We start from the raw sequence: 18468 nt of genomic DNA on the forward strand, positions 1-18468 counted from the left end.
AGGTACTGTTCTGGGTGCTAGGGAAACAGCAGTAAATAAAACAGGAAAATGCCAGCCTTTGTAGAGCGTATTGGGGGTGGGCAGACAAATAACAACTAAAGTCACATAGTAGTGAGTGTTACCAAAAAAAAAAAATGATGAGTGGTGGGTGAGAGGGGCCTGTCTTAGGTAGGACATGAGGCATTCTGAACAGAGATCTGAGGATGTGAGGGAATAGTCTCTGGGCCTGGGGACAGGGAGCATGGCAGGACATTGCAGCAAAGGAGGCACCTATAGAGGCCTTGTGGCAGTGTGTGGCGGCTGTGTGCTTGAGGTGTCAGGGAGTAGCTTGTGGGCATGTGACAGGGATCTGGCCTGGAAGAGAGTGGGAAGATGTGAGGACAGAGGTGCACAGGGCCAGAGGACGCCATGGTGAAGACTATGCTGCATGGCCTGGCCATCAGATTGCTGTGGAAGAGTCCACCCCGCCAGGCGTCCACAGACAAGCAGGGAGAGTAGGTGCCCAGGGTTCCAGTGAGCAGCTTGCTTTTTCATCAGCTGTCCCTCTGGAACAGATGGACTAACGTCGGCCTACTCCATTCAGAGCATGAGGGTACAATGAGAAAAGATGGCCCCCTTCCTCAGAGAGCAAAGAATCGAAAACCAGAGTTCAGACCAACCAGCACTAGCTGGTGTCTGTGCTTTGTGGAACTGTTTCAAGGGAAGAATGTTCTCAGTTTACTCTTAATAAAGCAAGTCAGGAACAGGAGTGATTCTCCATTTCTCTAAAGAAATGCCTTTCAAGATGGCTGCATAGGAATGACTTCATGAGAATCCAGGTTGAACAAGGAGGACCCACCACTGTGGATCCCTAGAGACGAGTGTGTTCCTGAGTTTCTTGAAGATGAACTGGTTGTCACTTCAGGTTCCAAGAGGGCCATCCCAGGTTCACTCTATAATGGACCGAAGGGGGTTGGGAGACCTATAGCCTACTCCGACCTTCACCATCTGCCTGAGGCTGTACTGCTGAGCAGAACCAGGCCTTGCCACAGGTCAGCCCTTCTCTAGCCCAAGAAGTTAGTGGGATTTGTACCAGTGGGTTAACTGGGATTCACGTGGACTGGCGGGCATTGCACTTAATCAGATCCAACACTTTTCCGTTGTGAGTCTTGTAAGTGCCACAACACGCCTGCTACACAGTGCAAAAGTCAACAGTCTACTCAGCGTTCATGATCTCTGTTCTTAGTGACACAAGTAGGAAAGTATTTCCGTGACCATTTTGTAGGTACAGATGAGACTCGAGGTCAAAGTATTTGTGATTGGGGTACACTGTCAGGTAAAGGTACATTGCAGGGCTGCAATTCAGATTCCTGATTCCAAATACTAGACTTGTAAATACAGCCCTACCCATTTTCCGCCTTCAGCAACAACCATTTCAAAGTAAAATAAGCTGCCTCCTGGCTTTCATCCTTCCAGTTTCCTCTTTTCTTACCCTTCCCCCATTCCCACCCCTGCTTATTCTCCTCCTCCTCAAGTCACTATGTCAAAAGGAAATAACATGCTTTAGATAAACTAATTTCCTGAAATTAGTCAAGTCTTCTAGCAGTATCTAAGAATCATTTTATTTTAACAAGGCAAATTACCCATTCATATTTCTGCTTTTATTACCTGTCAGATCTTATGTTAGCTTTCTGTTACTATAACAAAATGCCTCAGATAATCAATTTAAAAAGATGAAAGGTTTATTTTGACTCACAGCTTCAGAGGTTATAGTCCATGGTCAGTTGGTCACATTGTTTGGGCTTTGAAACACGGCAGCACATCATACATAGTGTGATGGACTAAACTGCTCACCTTGTGGTGGCCAGGAACCAGAGAGAGAGAGAGAGAGAGAGAGAGAGAGAGAGAGAGAGAGAGAGAGAGACTGACTGGTATCCTGTAATTGCCCTTGAGTGTATGCCCCCTGAGCACTTCAGACCTCCCAGCAGACCCTACCCACTTCTTAAAGTTTCACCACCTCCAGATGGTGCCACTCTGAGGACAAGGCTTAAACATTGGGGACATTCAAGGTCCAAACACTGAACACCCTTTGCTCACATTTTTATTGGGATCTTAGTATTTTCTTATCAATTTGTATACACTGTTTTAAAAGAAAAATTTATGTTTGATTTTTCTTATAATCACCTTTGCTACATAGACAGTTGTACTGAATATTAGGCTGATCTAGTCAAGCAGGCAGAACCATCTAGAAGCAATTGTCTTTATGCAAAAATAATGCAGGTCCCTTGCCCCAGGTGTATCTGAAGCTGAGCAGAGTTCTTATTTAACCTCCTTTATGTGAAGCAAAAGCAAAGAAATACTGCATCCTAGCACACTAATATGTCAGGGCACATACAAGTCTGCGTGTCTTGAGGTGTGCTCTAGAAGTATGCCAACCCTTTCTCAGTGACCTGAGGAACAGCAGTGGAACAAGAAGAGTGAACCCTCAGTCCTTACACACACTGTGCTTCTGGTACATTTTCTGCCTTTCTCAAATCTCATGCACTTTGTCTCTTCAGGGTGGTGACAGATCTTTGAATTTATTTGATCCTTTATTCAGAAACACTTTGGCTATAGCTATATTTTTTCCTGCATAAACCATGAAACCAAGTTAGAACCAATTAAAATAATAAAAAGTGATTATTTTTTAAAACTACTTTAGTTGTAGATGAACACAATACTTTTATTTATTTATTTTTATGTGGTGCTGAGGATCGAACCCTGTGCCTCACACATGCTAGGCAAGTGCTCTGCCCTAAGCCATAGCCTCAGCCCCTGGAATGACTGTTTAAAATACAGTGAAAAGCTTTTTTAAAAAAAAGACTACCCAAAATAAAATTTGGCCAAAGCTCATCTATAAGTAGACCTGGATTTCAGTCATATGGATTTATTTAGGGCCTGCAAGGCTGTCGTTCTTATTTCTGTTCCCCAATTAGTAAGATGACTGTCTGACGGTTTTCCAACAGGCGTTCTGGCCTCTCCGTGGGCGGTCCCATCTCTGTGGAGACATGGCATTACTGCTGTATGAGGTGCATCTGTATGAGGTGCGTCTGTGTGGGGCTTCACATCAGAACATGAAGAACACTCACCACAGTGCTGCCGTGTACATAGCTCAGAGACAGCAGCAGCCCGTGCTATGCAAAGAAAGTGACCCTTTAAAGTAAAATGTGAATGTCATAGAAATTCAATCATCACATTTTTATGATACAAAAGATTGCACTTGGAAAATATGTAACTGTAAACACGACACTTGAAATTTCTTTTCAACAGTAAGTTTGAGGTACCTATATTTTTGTTTTATGATGTTTTGGGTTGTTAATGATGCTTGTCGTGTAAAATGAAAGAGCTGTGATTGTTACACATACTCCAGTGCACGCTGATGGTCTGGAGCACACACAGGTGCCAGAAACAAAACACTCCCCTTCACTTGCAGTGCTCTTATTGTTGCATCTAATTGAAAACATGAAGAAAACACCTCTGTGGATTTATCACTCCAGGAAGATGTAGTACCATGCCATGGAGCCTCAAAAAACTCTTCTAGGCTTAAAATAGATGTTAGGACATCTGTGATATTTGTATTATAATCAAATCCTATGCTCCTATGTTCCCCCCACTTAAAAAAAAAGAATAAAAGACACTCTTCCAATGATCAACTGCTTCATTGTCTTAAAACGTTTCTATTTTAGGTATATTTTACAAATATTTGCCAGTGAACTAAAAAGATTTTGACATTTATACCTTCCTTAGGTGTAAGCTGTGATTGCATCCTCAGCAACTTCAGAACTAGCAACTTTCAACTGTTTCCCTGGTCATTGAGTCTGTAAGACTCAGTGCCTGTTGGGGACATGGTTGTCTCAGCCTCCTGTCCTAGTGATCTTATTGTGCAGCTTGTACAGAAATGTCTGTGCTGATTGACACTCAGACTGTCTGTGCACGCCTTACTGTGTCGAGCACTTGTGACATAACACAGGCTTTTAGATGTTTTGTTATGAAACAGCTTCTTTATAAATCTCTTCATTACTCATTTTTGTTCTCAAAAAAGCTCTTTAATTGAAACTGTGGTTTCCCGATCTCACTGTCTGCACTGCCCCACCTGTGCTCCCAGGGCTGGTGGCTGCACTGTTACCTAGCACCTAGAGCCCTGCTCCCCAAAGTCCTTCTCCTGAGTGTGAGGCATACTCTCTGGAAGCTGCTCCCCTCCCCCAGCTCCTGTGAAGCTGTGGATCCTTGAAATACAAATGATAAAATATAGATCTCATACCTGACATTTTAAGTATTTTTCTTGATACTTTACATATTGAAATTTTTCAAGACAACAATATAGAAAGATTTTTACTTTAGAGGTTGGCAAAAGGCAACATAGCATTTTATAGTAGAAGGTGTAAAAAAAGTGGGACAATGCTTTATTTTTATGATTTTTTTAACTTCTTTATTCTAATTAAGAAACACATTTTTTTAAACTACATTTAACTACCTTTATATTCTAAAAAGTAAATATTTATTCTTTGTTTTATTTTTGTTTGTTTTGTTTTTGTTTTTCCCTGAGCTTGAAAACAATCAGGAATAATTCTCAAAAAAAAAAATTTGGCTTTAAAAATATTTTATCCTGTTGTATTTTATTCAGATTACTTGGGAAGTAGTACAGAGGAGAAGAGACTATAAAACCCATTTATTTTTATTTGCTAGAAAAAGCTGCTGTTTTCCACTGGCAGATGCATGAACAAGTAGCAAGGCCCTTTTTCAATGACAATAATTTTTTGCTTTGAAGCTTATAAATCCAATGACACACCATCCCTGGCCATACTGTTGATAATAAGTGTCAAACCATCTCTCTCATGAAACCTCAGCTATTCAGTCCTGAATATTCAGTCTCTCTTATTGTTTAATTTGGGGAAACCTCCTCTTGGTAGATTCAATGCCTGGTCTCCTTTGTTGTAAAATTAAACAGTTAAGTTCTGCATCAGTTTATCTGCACTGTGACTAGATCACTTCAGACTTGCTGAGTTTTGAGTCCTCTTTAGAAATGGTGATTCCTCTTTCTGCATCTGATTTTAAGTGCAAATATTTTTGTCACAGTCCATGCCTGAAGAGAAAGACTGGTGGGAGCAAGGTGGGAGGGACAGCTCTGTGGTGACAGGAGGGGCTGTTTGTGGGAATGACACAACAGTGGAAAACGACCTGGGGAGACAGGGAGGGGGCTCTTAGAGTAAGCCAAACAGAAGGGGACAGACTCCCGATGCACTTTGCAGGTCACAGGACTCCATGACAGACTGTGCATGCCCCTGGGAGACAGGCCTCAAGGGCATGCCAGCCAACACTCCACCCACACCCCCACTGCCACCCCTGGCTGCTAGGTCTTTGTTCGCCCCCTGCTCTGATGCTCCCGGGCTTTTGCTGCACCCGAGGAGCCAAAGTTTGAGGCTTGAAATGTAGAAGAAAAGCCAGGGAGAAACAGATTGGAGGGGAAATCAAAGTTCTGTCCACCGTATGTTATAATGTGATATCCCAGATTGATGACACTCTAGAAGTACCTTCAGGAAATTTTTTAGGAACTTTAGTCAAATAACAGTGATGCCAGAGACATTCCAGATAGAAACATTTCCTGGTTGCTTCACATAAGGAGAGACAGATCTTCCCAACTTATATGTCCTGCATCTAGTGGTGAATCAGCAACATTTTCTTAGCCCAGAGGGGATGATATCAGGGTCTGTCAGCTCAGTACTATGACATTTAGATGGGGTGATCCTGAGTGGTTGGTTTGTTTTGTGCCTGGGCAGTGGGGAGGGTGCTCAGTACCCTATAGGATGTTTAGCAGCATCCCTAGTCCACGAGATGCCAGCTGTGGAAACCACAAACCTCACGACAGCCCAGAGAGCCTTGGGGACAAGATCATTCCCAGTTGGATCAAGGCTTGTGCTAAGCAACAGAACTCTCTCCGTGAGGCCAGGGGTGGCAGGACAGCACTGAGCCCTGCACTTGTCAAGTTCTTTACCTTTTATTCCCAGGACAGGTAGGAAATTCTAAGTCTGCTGCCTGTTTCTGGTAGAACAGGCAAGCGTTCTGAATTCATGTCTGACTTATATGTCAACAAAGCCACGTAGCCGTCACTTGATACTGGACTGCAGCCTCTTGTGAACAATCCACTAACTAGATCTCTGAATCGTGTGACCCTTCTCCGTTTCCAGGACTTTTAAATGGAACAAAAATTGGATTTTGTCATCATTCTTGGGTTTTATTGATACATGCCTGTTTCCATTCTTTCAGTTCTCTCACCATCTCTGATTTAACCACAAGTGGCTAAGGGCGAGGGGTGGGAGGAATGACCAGCCTAGTGTCCGTAAGGCGCTCGACCCAGCTTTTAGTGCAACTAGAAGTCTTTCACACGCCGGTTTAGGAGCTACTGAATGTCTAATTTATGTAATCTCCGCAGTACAACAAAGGTTCTGAGCCCACTGCCACCGGCTCATTGCTAGCTGATCCGTGGGGACAGGAGCAGAGTGCTGCATCTCTCCAGCTGCACTGCTACCCTGAGACATAGTGTGATGGCATTTTTGCTTTGCCTCTGACAAAACTGAAACAAAGATAAGTGTCTTTCAGAAGGTCATGTAACTAATAAGTAACAGGACCAGGATGGGAGGACCAGGATGAGAGCACCAGCCACCGCGCCCCTGGCTATGGCCACCGGTGGACTTTCTACAGAGCACTAGGCTACAGTCAGGTCCTTGGTCACAAACCACACCTTTTGGTCTTCACCTGTCATCTTCAAAGCACCTGCTTTGGACAGAAACATAGACCATGAATGTAACTCCATCACTTGGAGCGGTTCTAGAGGACTGATAGGAAAGTTCAGTGACTACGGCGCATGTCCCACAGTTACAGATGACAGACTCAGTACAAACAACCCAGGTTTGTCATCTTTAGGCTGATAGAGGCCTCAGGGAGCTCCTCCTCTGGGAGCTGGGGCATGTCCATTTCCTCGCCCTTTCTAGCTCCTGAGGCCACCCACATTTCTTGGCTGTGACTCTCCCCACAGCCACCTGCAAAGTCAGTGCCACTGCATCTCACTGACCACTCACAGCGTCCATACTGATGCCCAGCCTTTCCCTGACTCAGGCCTCCTGGGATTCCCTACCTCAGCCTCTTAAGACCTTTTTACAAGGTGAAGAGCACATTAGTCATGGCTTCATTCTTAACGCATTCCAGTCTGAGTCAGCGAAACGCCTGCACCCACCACAGGGACCCTTGGGGGCCCTCAGAGTGGGTGGTGAAGACAGGGGCCCTCACCAGCTCTATTGAGGTTCTGAGGCACTCTAGTGCTTGCCAGCGATGTATTTGATAGGTGATGCAATAGTAACTGACCTCAGGGTTCTAGACAGGAATTAATGATGTCCATTAAAGCTTTCCACTTAGGACTACTCCCAGAGGCGTTTTAAATGACTAGAGGACATGGAAGAACCAATTACCCCCTTTTATGAATCTTATTCATCCAGGCTGTCCAGATTCTCTTGGGTTGTTTCCCTGTGTAGACAGGCAGAGAATTGGACTGTGTCTTGTTCCCATTGATATTTGTAAGTTTTTATGTACATTTAACAGAGAACCTTGAATTAAAATCAGTCACTGAGGTGTCTAAATCTGTATTAACTGAAAAAGCCAAGTTAAAAACTGCCACTTTCTATAAACATTTATAATTTGAACTTTAAAAAGAGCTATGAATTAATAAACTTCTGAATGTAAAGGTGATAAATTCAACAGTAAGACAATTAAATAGCAATGATATTAGTAATAAAGCTCACTTGTTGAACAACTGCATGCTGACCCTTTGCTCATTCCCTCCTCACAGCCCTGAAAGACAGTTCAGGTCTTTTTATAGCGTAAGACAGGACATCCAGGGCTGAGCGTGTGCCAGACACTACAGAACTGGTGAATGCTGGCGGTCTGAAGTTTTGTGTCTCTTCCCTGTTCTTACTCACTAATGTGAATACATTTTAATGTTTTCTTTTGAATTTTGGGGGGAAAAAATGACCCAGAGCTGTGTGTGTATGTAGCTCAATGGTAAGATTCTTGCCTAGCATGCATGAGACCCTGAGTTTAGTGCCTGCACTGCAAAAAAAATAAATAAATGACCTCAGAGACTTTGAGAAATTTAAGCAATGAAATTTTGTTCTTCAACATACAATATTTCAAAATGGCATTTGAATAGTTATCTAAATTTCTAATATAATTATGACTCTTATTAAGATGTTTTGTGAAGATAATTAGGGTAAACAAATGTGACATCATTTTCAATTGCCTATTTCAGGTACAAGGTTAACTACTTATATTAAAACTTGAGATCCTTAAAGTATTGAATAGCTAAGTAGCTCCTTCAAGTTTTGACAAAACAAAACAAAAACCCAAGCAAAAGCCGTCCAAGATAGACAGATCAATCGGGGGGCACATAACTAGGGAACACTAAACATTCGAAAAGTCTGATGAGCTAAGAGTTGTCTACATATTTTAATTGATGCTATTTATGTTCCAGGAGATGAGTATGACGTCTGTGCCATTTGTTTGGATGACTATGAAGATGGAGACAAGCTCAGAGTCCTTCCCTGTTCCCATGGTAGGGGTAATTACTGCTTTAACTTGGCACATAAAGGGGTTTTATAGCTGGGTTCAGTGTTGCAGGGCAGGGACGCAGTTGTTAGTGCACCCTGAGGCAGGCTCTGCACTAGTTATCCGTCCCACTGAAGGTATTCTCTTTCTCTTGTCCCTACACGAGAGCACAGATCACGACATTGAATACACCTGACAGGGGACGGAGTGGTGTTCCCAGCGATAGCATGCTAACTGAAAACATGCATTTTGTTTCAACAGCTTACCACTGCAAATGTGTAGACCCTTGGCTCACTAAAACCAAAAAAACCTGTCCCGTCTGCAAGCAGAAAGTCGTTCCTTCTCAAGGTGACTCAGACTCTGACACAGACAGCAGTCAAGAGGAAAACGAGGTGTCAGAGCACACCCCCTTGCTGAGACCTTTGGCTTCTGTCAGTGCTCAGTCATTTGGGGCTTTGTCAGAATCCCACTCTCATCAGAACATGACAGAGTCTTCAGACTATGAGGACGAGGACAACGAAGATACTGACAGCAGTGACGCAGAGAACGAGATCAACGAGCACAGTGTTGTGGTCCAGCTGCAGGCCAACGGAGACCGGGATTACAACATAGCCAACACCGTCTGACTTTTGGAGGTGACTGGTTGATCATTTCCCTTGAAATGTTTACTTAGGTATGTAATTTGATTTTTTGCTCCCTTTAGAGGTTTCTGTAGAATTAACTTATTTTCTAGCGTTCTAGTTTAATCAGATTATTGAAACAGGCTTTTGATCGGTACTTATCTGCAGGAGTGTGCTTCCTTTCACTAATAACAGACTGGTGCTGACACTCAGGCATCAAATGAGCTCTTTGGGGATGAAATTTAGCCAAAACACTAAAAAAAAAAAAATCTCAATATAGCTTGCAATTAAGACATAGATCACAGTATGCAAATGTTTTGTGCTTTACACATGAAGTCAGTCCTGCAGCCATCTAGCTCAAGCTAAGCCAACTCTCACCTCCACAAACAGTTACAAGTAGGTTGAGTTGGAATGTGTATTTTGGTGTTCCCTCAGATCGCCATCATTAGTGAGATGCAACAAAGTAACTTAGTATTTTTCCTCTTGTCACCACAAACTCTGAAGCTGTTTTTTGCTTTCCTATTCCCAAGTAGTCTGATCCTGATAGGAAAGTCTATAACTAGTGCAGATTTTAAGTTTTTTTTTTTTTTTAATAAGGATTTAATACTATAGTGTTATGTACAAATTTGAATCAACAGTGAAGGTAATGTCTCTGGACTTTACTTACTGGATTTCAGTATCCTTAAGGGTTTTGTGTTGTGATCAAAGCAAAAGGAAAACGCTGCATAAAAATACCAAACTTCAGCAACTATTAACTCAGATCATATACCTCTTAATAAAGAGCATCTTATGCTAACTAGCCCTGCGAAACTATGTACAGAGAGATTGTTCAAGTATTGAATTCGAAAATAAGTGCTTATGTTTAACAGAACTAATGTATTGAAACAATGTATTATGAAAAGGTAAATTATATATCACTGTAACTATATGTAGAAAATATAGACTTCTGTATAATCAAAATGCTAAGAATTTTTATACGGCCTTGTATGAGAGGTATTTGAATGTTAATAAACATGTTTTCCACTTTAAGAATAAGTAGATGTTTGTTCTGCTGTGCTACTACTTACCACATTAGCCTTATTTACATGCCCAGTACTGTAAAACTAAAGGGATAATGACTGAGGTCCGATAAACACACATCACTTAGAACGTTGTATAATGTGATGCTCGCAGCATTTAGGTTAATCCATGAAAACACTAAAACCACAGCCAAAAATCATTCCAAAAATTAAATGTATATTATGGTAATGTTATAAACTATGTGCATCTTTGCAATAGACATACCTACCAACATGGGAAACTACATAAAATCATGTGGTAGAATAATAAATACAATATAAATAACAAGCCTTTTGTTAAAAATTATGTGTTTTTAAACAAATTTAACACTAGGGAGAAATTTCACTTTCTGAATTATTTTTATTTAAAGAAATTTTCATAATCTGCAAAGACCATAACCTCCAAGTATTCACTTTCAAAAATAAAAGGTTAAATTCAGTATGTATTGTCTGGATATTACCTTATCCTGAGAAGGAGGACTTCTACAGATTTACCAGGGTGGTTATAAGCAGAGGATGGAATGTGGCATAACTGTATGACCCTGGTCTTTTTAAACCTGTTCTATAGTGTGTAACTCTGTATTAGATATGGTATTCTTTTATTAGTTATTAACCCAAAATTCAGATGAAGGACATGGTTCAAGTTTTTCTGGATCAAAAATTACTTTTTTTGAAATTTCAAATTAACTTTAGTTGTAAAAAAAAAAAAAAATGTGTGCAGTGTCTTAACAGCACTGGCTAGGACTGTTACTTGTTTTTTTAATATCTAATTTGAAATCTTCTATAATTTCAGTGTATGGATTAAGTTTTTTGAATAGGAGAGCAAATAAAATTTGATTTTTTTCTGATTATAAAAGTAATGTTATTGAAAACATTGGAATCAAAATAGTCACCTGGAAACTGAGCCCAGGCAGAAACGTGTGTGCATCTACCACCTTCATAAGTATAAGTACTATGTCAGCAGATGCTATATATTACACTTTATGCCCCCTGACCCCCAGCATCCACTGGTGACCATGTTCTTGTGTCATTCCTCAATGACCATTCTGTCCTGGGGACACAAAATTGTGTCCAACCCATACCTCTGGTGCTGCCAAGTGTGCTTGTCCTAAGTAATGCCATGTGATGAGACCTCTGATACACTAAGGTGTACAGCTCCATTTCCTCATGCTGAACTCAAAGAGCTAAGTGTAAAGCAAAGTCTGCATGTATATATTTCCAAAAGTGTTCTTCTGTTGAAACTGCAGGCCATGTAATCACCACACCTAGTCACAATTTTTCATCTGCCCAACCATCTTTTGTCCTTAACAGGAATCTTAACAGAACAATAAGCTGATACCAGGTTTTTATCATTTCACAATTACCGGGTGTGTTTAATTACCAAACTAGTCAAGTCCTGATACCCCATATGTACAGATTCAGAACTAAAGCCTGACAACTTGTCAGAGAAAAAGCTTTCCTATGTACAGTATTTTAAGTAAGGAAGAGATTATCCTATTCCCAATACACTTTCTCTCTCAAGGACAGCATGCAGATCTGACTTTGATATCTGGTGACTACTTCTGGATGCATGGAATCTCCCAGGTTAGATCCCTAGAAGCCAGAACTGACCCTGTGACAAGCTCCCCAGTTTCACTTAGATCCTCTAACTTTTGAACATCTACCGCTGTAAGTTTCTGCTTGACATTTCATGGTAGTAATGATTTATCTGAAAAGTCCAAAATTTACATCTTCACTAAACTTTAGTACATATTAGGGAATTTACAGTCTCCGGGCTTAGACTGTTTTGCCATGGTCGACATGTTACTCCAAAGCTAGAGAAAGCAAAAGCATCCCAATTCTCTTAAATGTTGTCAAAGCAAATCTTCTGCTCATAGGATGGAGAGTCCCAGCTGGCAGATTTTCCATCCTGCCAGCACATGTCATGTGAAGTCACATGACATTTCAACAGAGTCCACAATGTTGCAAACCCTTTTGGGTACTGAAGCCTCTTACTGCTTATTAGATTTCACATCTGGAGACCAATAGAGGAAAATGTTTTCCAGCAGATAAGTCAGTTTTCCTCACACGGCATGAGGACATCAGCCCAAAATGACTAAAGCCATTTTTTAAAAGATCAAAGCTTATTAAAACAAAATGCCTAGGTACTTAATTTAATGTTTGCAGCAGAGTCTGGCTTATTCTCTATATTCCTATCATGTTGAAAATCAACTGTAACAGTAAGCCGACAATTTACATAAATAACAGGAGTCTAGAGTATTTGGTTGGAATAAATTTATTTCATCTGTCTGTAAACAAGGTGTTTAATAGTTATGGCATTTTTTTAAATGCATATTAAATCAGATGAGTTAGACTGTATCCCAGATGTAACAAAGTGCAGGGAAAGAAATGGACAAATCAGCAACAAGATTTGTTTTAAATCTGTACATTATCCACAAGGCCCAAACAATAGAAGCAAATACTAGAATGTCCCTAAAGTAGTGCCATTCGAAAGAAACCCTTAATAGGTCAGTTAAAATCCATCTCACAATAGCAACAGTTCATTTTAACAATAGTATGGCACAGAATACATATGAAAAAATTCATCACAAGACAGCCAAGTCCACAATAATGCAACTTCATATAAAAACTCAAGCTGCAAATAAAAATTGGTCCTATGAAGAACAAACTGGACACACTCCAGATGGTTATGTTGGGAGACCTAATGTCCATAATGGCAGCCTTTTACAGTTTTACTAAAACAAGTAGAGCTGGTATGCAAAGAAAAAGACAGGAACAACAATGTGAGCTATTGCGGTGATGGAATGTCCCTGGGGGTGCGTCAGTGTGGTTACTGTGAGGTCGTGGGAGGAGTGCCTTTTGCTCTTGTTTTGCAGTTGCACTCTGCACATGTCCTGCAGACACTGTGAAGAGATCTTTCTACTCAAGTGCAACCACAATACTAAAAGCAAACTATTGCAGCTCTCAACAGCTCATCAACAAAGGGGATATTAATTGGTTAAATAAACCAGGCACTGCATAAAAGAGGATGGAAGCAAACCAAATCCCTTATGTGCAAAGGGAGGGCAAGAGAAAAGAGGAGTGAAGGAGAGATGCATGCACTTTCTCCTCCCAACCATGCGCTACAAAAGGAAGACTAAGTGAGCCAAGTAAAGCTCAAAGTGCTGAAAAGACATCGATCAAATTAGAGATTGTACAACCGGCACCTTGCTTAATATTAACTTATTTTAGTAATCAATATCCCATTAATTGCTAAGACAAAGTGATGCCCAACTTGGCATGCCCCTCCCCCCAATTTCAAGGTATCATGCAAATCATTATTGTGCTGCAATTATGTTGCCAGTAGGGGTTGGTTACATACAGTGGTTAACAGACAAATGATCATTGGGCAAATAGGAACCATGACATTAGAAAGTAGGTAAAGAAAACTAGCTACCATCTATCTAGTCTGGTAGCAGATGACCACAATTGGGGTGGCGATGCAGACAGCTGCTAGGTAGATGGGGAGAGGCTGCTTACACATCAGACCTCCTCAGGTAGAAAGCGAGCTCATAGGCTTTCTTGTTAAGTGTGCCTCCGTGGACACCTTCCTTTCCCATGACTATAACCAAGGCTGGAGTACACAGGGAAACAAAACAAAAGTGAACAGCATTACTTAAGGAGGGGCGGGCAGAAAGAAAGACACCTTTCCCCACCAACAGAGGGATACACAGGAGACACAGGTTCATACCCCATCACCCTGCATTGCTAATAAAATTTCCAGAATTAAGACTTAAGCTTACCGCTAGGAAAGTTTAAGAGCAATTTCCCCTAATACTTAACAGTCTGCCTAGCAGCTAGAACCCAGAGTCTCTCAAGTATTTTGCCATTGAGTATGCCTTCTTATTCAATCCGCCTCCATGGACCCCTTCTTTTCCCATTACAAAGACCAAGACTGAAAGAGAAAGAAGAAAAGTGTTTCAAAAGAAGTGTTAATCAAGAAAGTCACATAAGTTTTAGCAGACAGATCCCTGATTAATAAGTTGACATTAAGTTAGTTTCCCATGAGCTGTCAAGCACTGAGGGCAAGTAGGTCTCCAGATGGGGACTTTCCAATCAGTGATACACCAAGAACAGAACATGGTAACTAGTACTGCAATACGGAACCCCATCTGCAGCAGCCTGATTCTGCACAGTTATCTTTACACTGGTTAAGGAAAAAAAGTGATCATTTATCTTTCACTTCAGGACAAAAATTCTGATTGATATGACAAACATGTATGCCCTAAAAATATAAACCTAAAAAACTTTGGTATTTATTCACAAATTCTCCCCATATTTAAGGTTTCCTAAGTAGAAACTACTAAGTCATACAAGTGACACTGTAAATATGAATAGACATATCACTTCCAGAGGAAAATGAAAAACAGATTTTAAACAGCTTTTTAGTTTCATTCAGAAGAGGCCAAATTAACAGAAGTTAAGTTTTATGCATACTGATATCCTCACTCTGCTAGTCTTGTTTTTAAATGAGTCTAAATCCTGAAATAGACTATTTCTAACTAATACCAGGTTCTTTTATGATGCCATAGTGTGCAGGTATATGTCACATTTCACACTCATTGCCACTAGATGTCAGTGTGGTTCTGTGGTATGAAAATCTCTGGTTTCCTATCACGTGGTTGACTGACAGCTAATGGTTGAGAGATGTCTACTATTTCAAAGTCATCTCATTTCCCTATAAATAAATACTCAAACATCAACCCACACCAAAATAAGAGAAGCCTTTAGGGCAATCACAGGCAGCTGGCAGGACCAGGGCATTACACTACAGTGCAGCGCCAGTCCCTTCCCAGGAAGAGCTGCTCTGATGTGTGACATGCTGACCCGCTAATTCTGCCAACAGAGGCTGTGGGAATCCTGTTTATTTAAATATTTCTACACGTTAATACATCTAAATGTCCTTGCAAATCAATTATATGGCATAATAAACCTCAATTTCAAAATCTTTTTATGAAAAGAAGGTTTTTTTTTTTTAAAGGGCAGTTATCTGGAGATATCAGAATTTTTGGACAAGTATAAACTAATCGTAGTTTCCTATTCTTCAGTAAATCTCAGACACACTTTAGTCTCTGGATATATTTTAATAAGTGGACAACTCATTCCAAAAATCTCATCTAATTATTTCTCACTTCCTGAGCAATGTTCCTTAAAAGAAAGAAAAAAAAGAACCAATATCAATCATGCTGCTTTATGATGAGCAAGAGAAAAAAGGACAAATGACTCAAAAGTCTCACAGGGACGAAAATAAGCCAAACAATGGAAACTGCTCAACAACTGCACGCAGCACAGGACCATCATCTGATTTGTCCAGCAGCTGGAGAAAACTCTTCATTTTGAGTTTATGAAGAGCTGATACTAAACTACCTTTCAGAAGGAAGTGAGGATGACAGTGGCTCCGCTGCAGGGGCCACTGCTGTGACATGGGCAAGACCTACAGCAGTGATTCCCTTCAGTGCTGGGCAGTTCAAGAAACCACCTTAACAGCCATTAAGGACTGTCATTCAAAATGCTAAAGAAACTGCTTATGAAGTTGTAATAAGGCATGCAATCTTTAACCACAAAAACACCTTGCTTACCTCTACCAGCTCTGCCGACAGCAACGTTGTATGTTGGCTCGCCACCTTGACTCTTTGTCCGGATGTCCATTGTGCAGTCGCCATCGACATATAGACTATCTCTGATCACTGAACACTTCTTTGCACCAAGAGTCAAACCATTGGTAAAGAAGCCTTCCCGGTCTTTTCCTACAATCATATCTATTTCTACTGGCTGTCCCCCCAAAAGAGAAAAAGAAAAGGAGAAACATTAAGTTGTAGTGAATTCCTGTCAGGGTTTGATCTAATAGGAAAGACTGCTAGTTTATACTGCCACTACAAATCAGCCACATTTCACTAAGTAAAAATCAAGACAATGCCTCACAAGATTACATGTTTTATATCAGTTGGCTCTCTTTTGCAGTTCAGTGTGGTCTGCTAATAAAAACCAATCTATGCAAAGAATTTAAATAATGGGTAGTTGACATGAAAAAAACTGCAATCTTAAAGAGTTATTTATAAACTGTATCGAGTCAGGTGGTGCTTTAAGGTGCTTATGTAATAATGGTAAAAATTCAGTTTCAAACTCTTTGAACAACAGCTTCTCTCTCACATTCAGATCAGTTACTCGGGTCATGTTGCATCAAATTTAAAGTTCCTTGAAAATCTCCGGAAATAAACCCTGAGCTTAGCAGATCTGCTCACTTCCCTGCATGGAACAGCTTGAAATACCCCTGATGGTGAGAACTTCCATCTCTAGACCTCAGCGCATTCCCAAATTCATATTTCCCTCCTATTTTTCTAGCCACTACTCCTTTTTCTCTCCAACTTCCGTTCCCCTCCCATCTCAGCAATCAGTTTTCCTTCTGGGCAAACGCAAAGAGGATTCTGTCCAGAACACCGCATTAGGCGATGGCAGAAGAAAAGAAAAGATGGAGGGAGACTGGGAGAGAAACTGAGGTAGCCACCAGACTCGGAGAGCAGAAACGTGCACTCCAACGTTTCAGGCTCGGGGAGGCGTCGCCCCCTAGAACTGCAGAGTCATAGCAGGCCCAGCCATTCCCCAGCAGCTCCGCAACCCGCGCCAGGCAGCGGGAACTCGCACACAAAGACCAGCGGGCTGCAGGCAAAGTTGGCCACCAGAGGCCGATTCCCGCGAGGATCCTGGTCCAGTGCGGGCCCAGGAGACTCCCAAAGTGCCAGTACCGGGAACTGAGTGCCGCAGCCAGCTCTTAAGCAACGTTTAGCAAAAGAATAATTAGCACCCCCAATAAGGGACCTGGGTTCTGGCCCTAGATGGCAAGTGTGGGGCTGAGAAATCAAGGGCACGTCCCATGCCGGACCCGATGCTGAGCCTTTGGCGGAAACGGCAGACAATGAGCGGTGCGGGAGGCTGGGCAGGCATCCCGAACCCGCGGCACCAGTCGGAACCTGCCGGTCCAGGGAGACAGGCGGGCAGCGGCGGGGCTGTGCGTCAGCCCTGCCGTACCGCTGGGGAGGGAGGCCCGTGGGCGACCAGCCCCCGCCCCGTACCCTCTGGCCACCGAAACCCCCGGCCGCTGCCACCAGGGCTCAGTTGCGTAATCGGGCTAACGGTGCAGCGACGGTCTGCTCGGGAGGAGAGTCGATGGCAGTTCGCCATCTTGGAGAATTAAAGGGAACCCGGGGCCAGAGCCGAGTCGAGATTCACGGACCCACCTACGTGGTCGGCGGCATTTGTTGCCAGCCGCCGAGGCCTGGGCACCGGGAGCGTACGCCAAGTCGCCTGGAGAACCGGGGCCCGGGCGCCAAGCGAGGACGGCCCGCGGGGACCCCTGCCCAGGCCCGCGCGCCCCGGCTGGCCCCCGCCCCCGCTGCGCCCGCGAAGGCGAGGCCACCTCGAGGCCGCCGGGCCCTGGGCACGGTCTGGGGATACCGCTCCCGCCCCCGCCCGCGCCCCCTCCCCCACCCATCCCGGCGCCGGCAGCGCTGGGGGCGCAGGGCGTCCCCGGCCGAGCCCTGCATGGGGCGCGCCGCACACCTGCCGGCCCGGCCCCGCGCGCCCGCGGCCAGCTCGGCCGGAGCGCGCCGGCCCGCCGCGGGGCTCACCGTGATGCTCTGGAAGACGCCTCCGGCCGTGGCCGCCCAGACGTATTTGGCGTCGCAGTAGCCGACAATGGCGGCCTCCTGGCAGCAACCATCGCACATCAGGTTGTCCACGTAGCTCTGCCACCCGGCCATCTTCAGCCCTTCGCACTGCAGCGGGGACGGCGGCAGCAGGCGCAGCGGCGGCGGCGGCGGCGACGCGGGAGGCGGGGCGGGGGCGGGGAGGAGGCGGCTCTGCGCAGGACCGCCCGCCCCCTCCCGGGCGGCGGGGACGCGGGCGCGGCGGCGAGGGGCGGCCCGCGGCGCGCCCGGCCACCCGCCCGGCCCGGCTGCGCGACCGGCGGCGGAGCTGCGTGGCGCTGGCGACGGCGCTGGCTCCCCGGGTCCCCGGCTCCGGCTCCGGCCGCGGCGGCGCGCGTGCGTGCGATCCTTCCGCGGCGCGATCCGGATCCGGGCGGCGGGGCCGGAGGGGGAGCGGGCGCGGAGGACGAGGGCCGGGGGCGCGGAGGGATATCG

The 18468-nt window shown here is 43.8% G+C and overlaps 2 protein-coding genes across 8 annotated transcripts in view; one reads left to right on the forward strand and one right to left on the reverse strand.

Moving 5' to 3' along the window:
- Rnf13 (ring finger protein 13) overlaps nucleotides 1–10268 on the forward strand; it is a 111257-nt gene extending 100989 nt beyond the window's left edge. For 3 of the 5 annotated variants that reach the window (XM_076868496.2, XM_076868495.2, XM_076868494.2), the window contains 2 exons: nucleotides 8540–8620; nucleotides 8875–10268. In XM_076868496.2, the coding sequence (XP_076724611.2) occupies nucleotides 8540–8620; nucleotides 8875–9239 (446 nt within the window). In that variant the 3' untranslated portion in view covers nucleotides 9240–10268. Of the gene's footprint in view, nucleotides 1–2984; nucleotides 3063–3451; nucleotides 4472–8539; nucleotides 8621–8874 lie in introns of those variants that run through there. The other 2 variants (XM_076868497.2, XM_076868498.2) reach the window with 2 other exon arrangements.
- Nucleotides 1757–18149, reverse strand: Pfn2 (profilin 2). Of its 3 annotated transcripts, none has more exons than XM_076868501.2 (3): nucleotides 17956–18149; nucleotides 15910–16102; nucleotides 1757–1833 (listed from the first exon to the last, which is right to left on the reverse strand). In XM_076868501.2, the coding sequence occupies exons 1-3, from the start codon at nucleotides 18085–18087 to the stop codon at nucleotides 1802–1804; spliced, it is 357 nt and encodes a 118-aa protein (XP_076724616.2). In that variant the 5' UTR covers nucleotides 18088–18149; the 3' UTR covers nucleotides 1757–1801. The 3 variants fall into 3 exon arrangements, with proteins under 3 accessions (XP_076724616.2, XP_076724615.1, XP_076724614.1); XM_076868500.2 differs by lacking the exon at nucleotides 1757–1833 and adding an exon at nucleotides 12549–13904; XM_076868499.2 differs by lacking the exon at nucleotides 1757–1833 and adding an exon at nucleotides 12549–14225.
- Nucleotides 18150–18468: the final 319 nt, after the last annotated feature.

The sequence above is a fragment of the Callospermophilus lateralis genome, chromosome 10, assembly GCF_048772815.1.
Source record: "Callospermophilus lateralis isolate mCalLat2 chromosome 10, mCalLat2.hap1, whole genome shotgun sequence".
NCBI lineage: Eukaryota > Metazoa > Chordata > Mammalia > Rodentia > Sciuridae > Callospermophilus > Callospermophilus lateralis.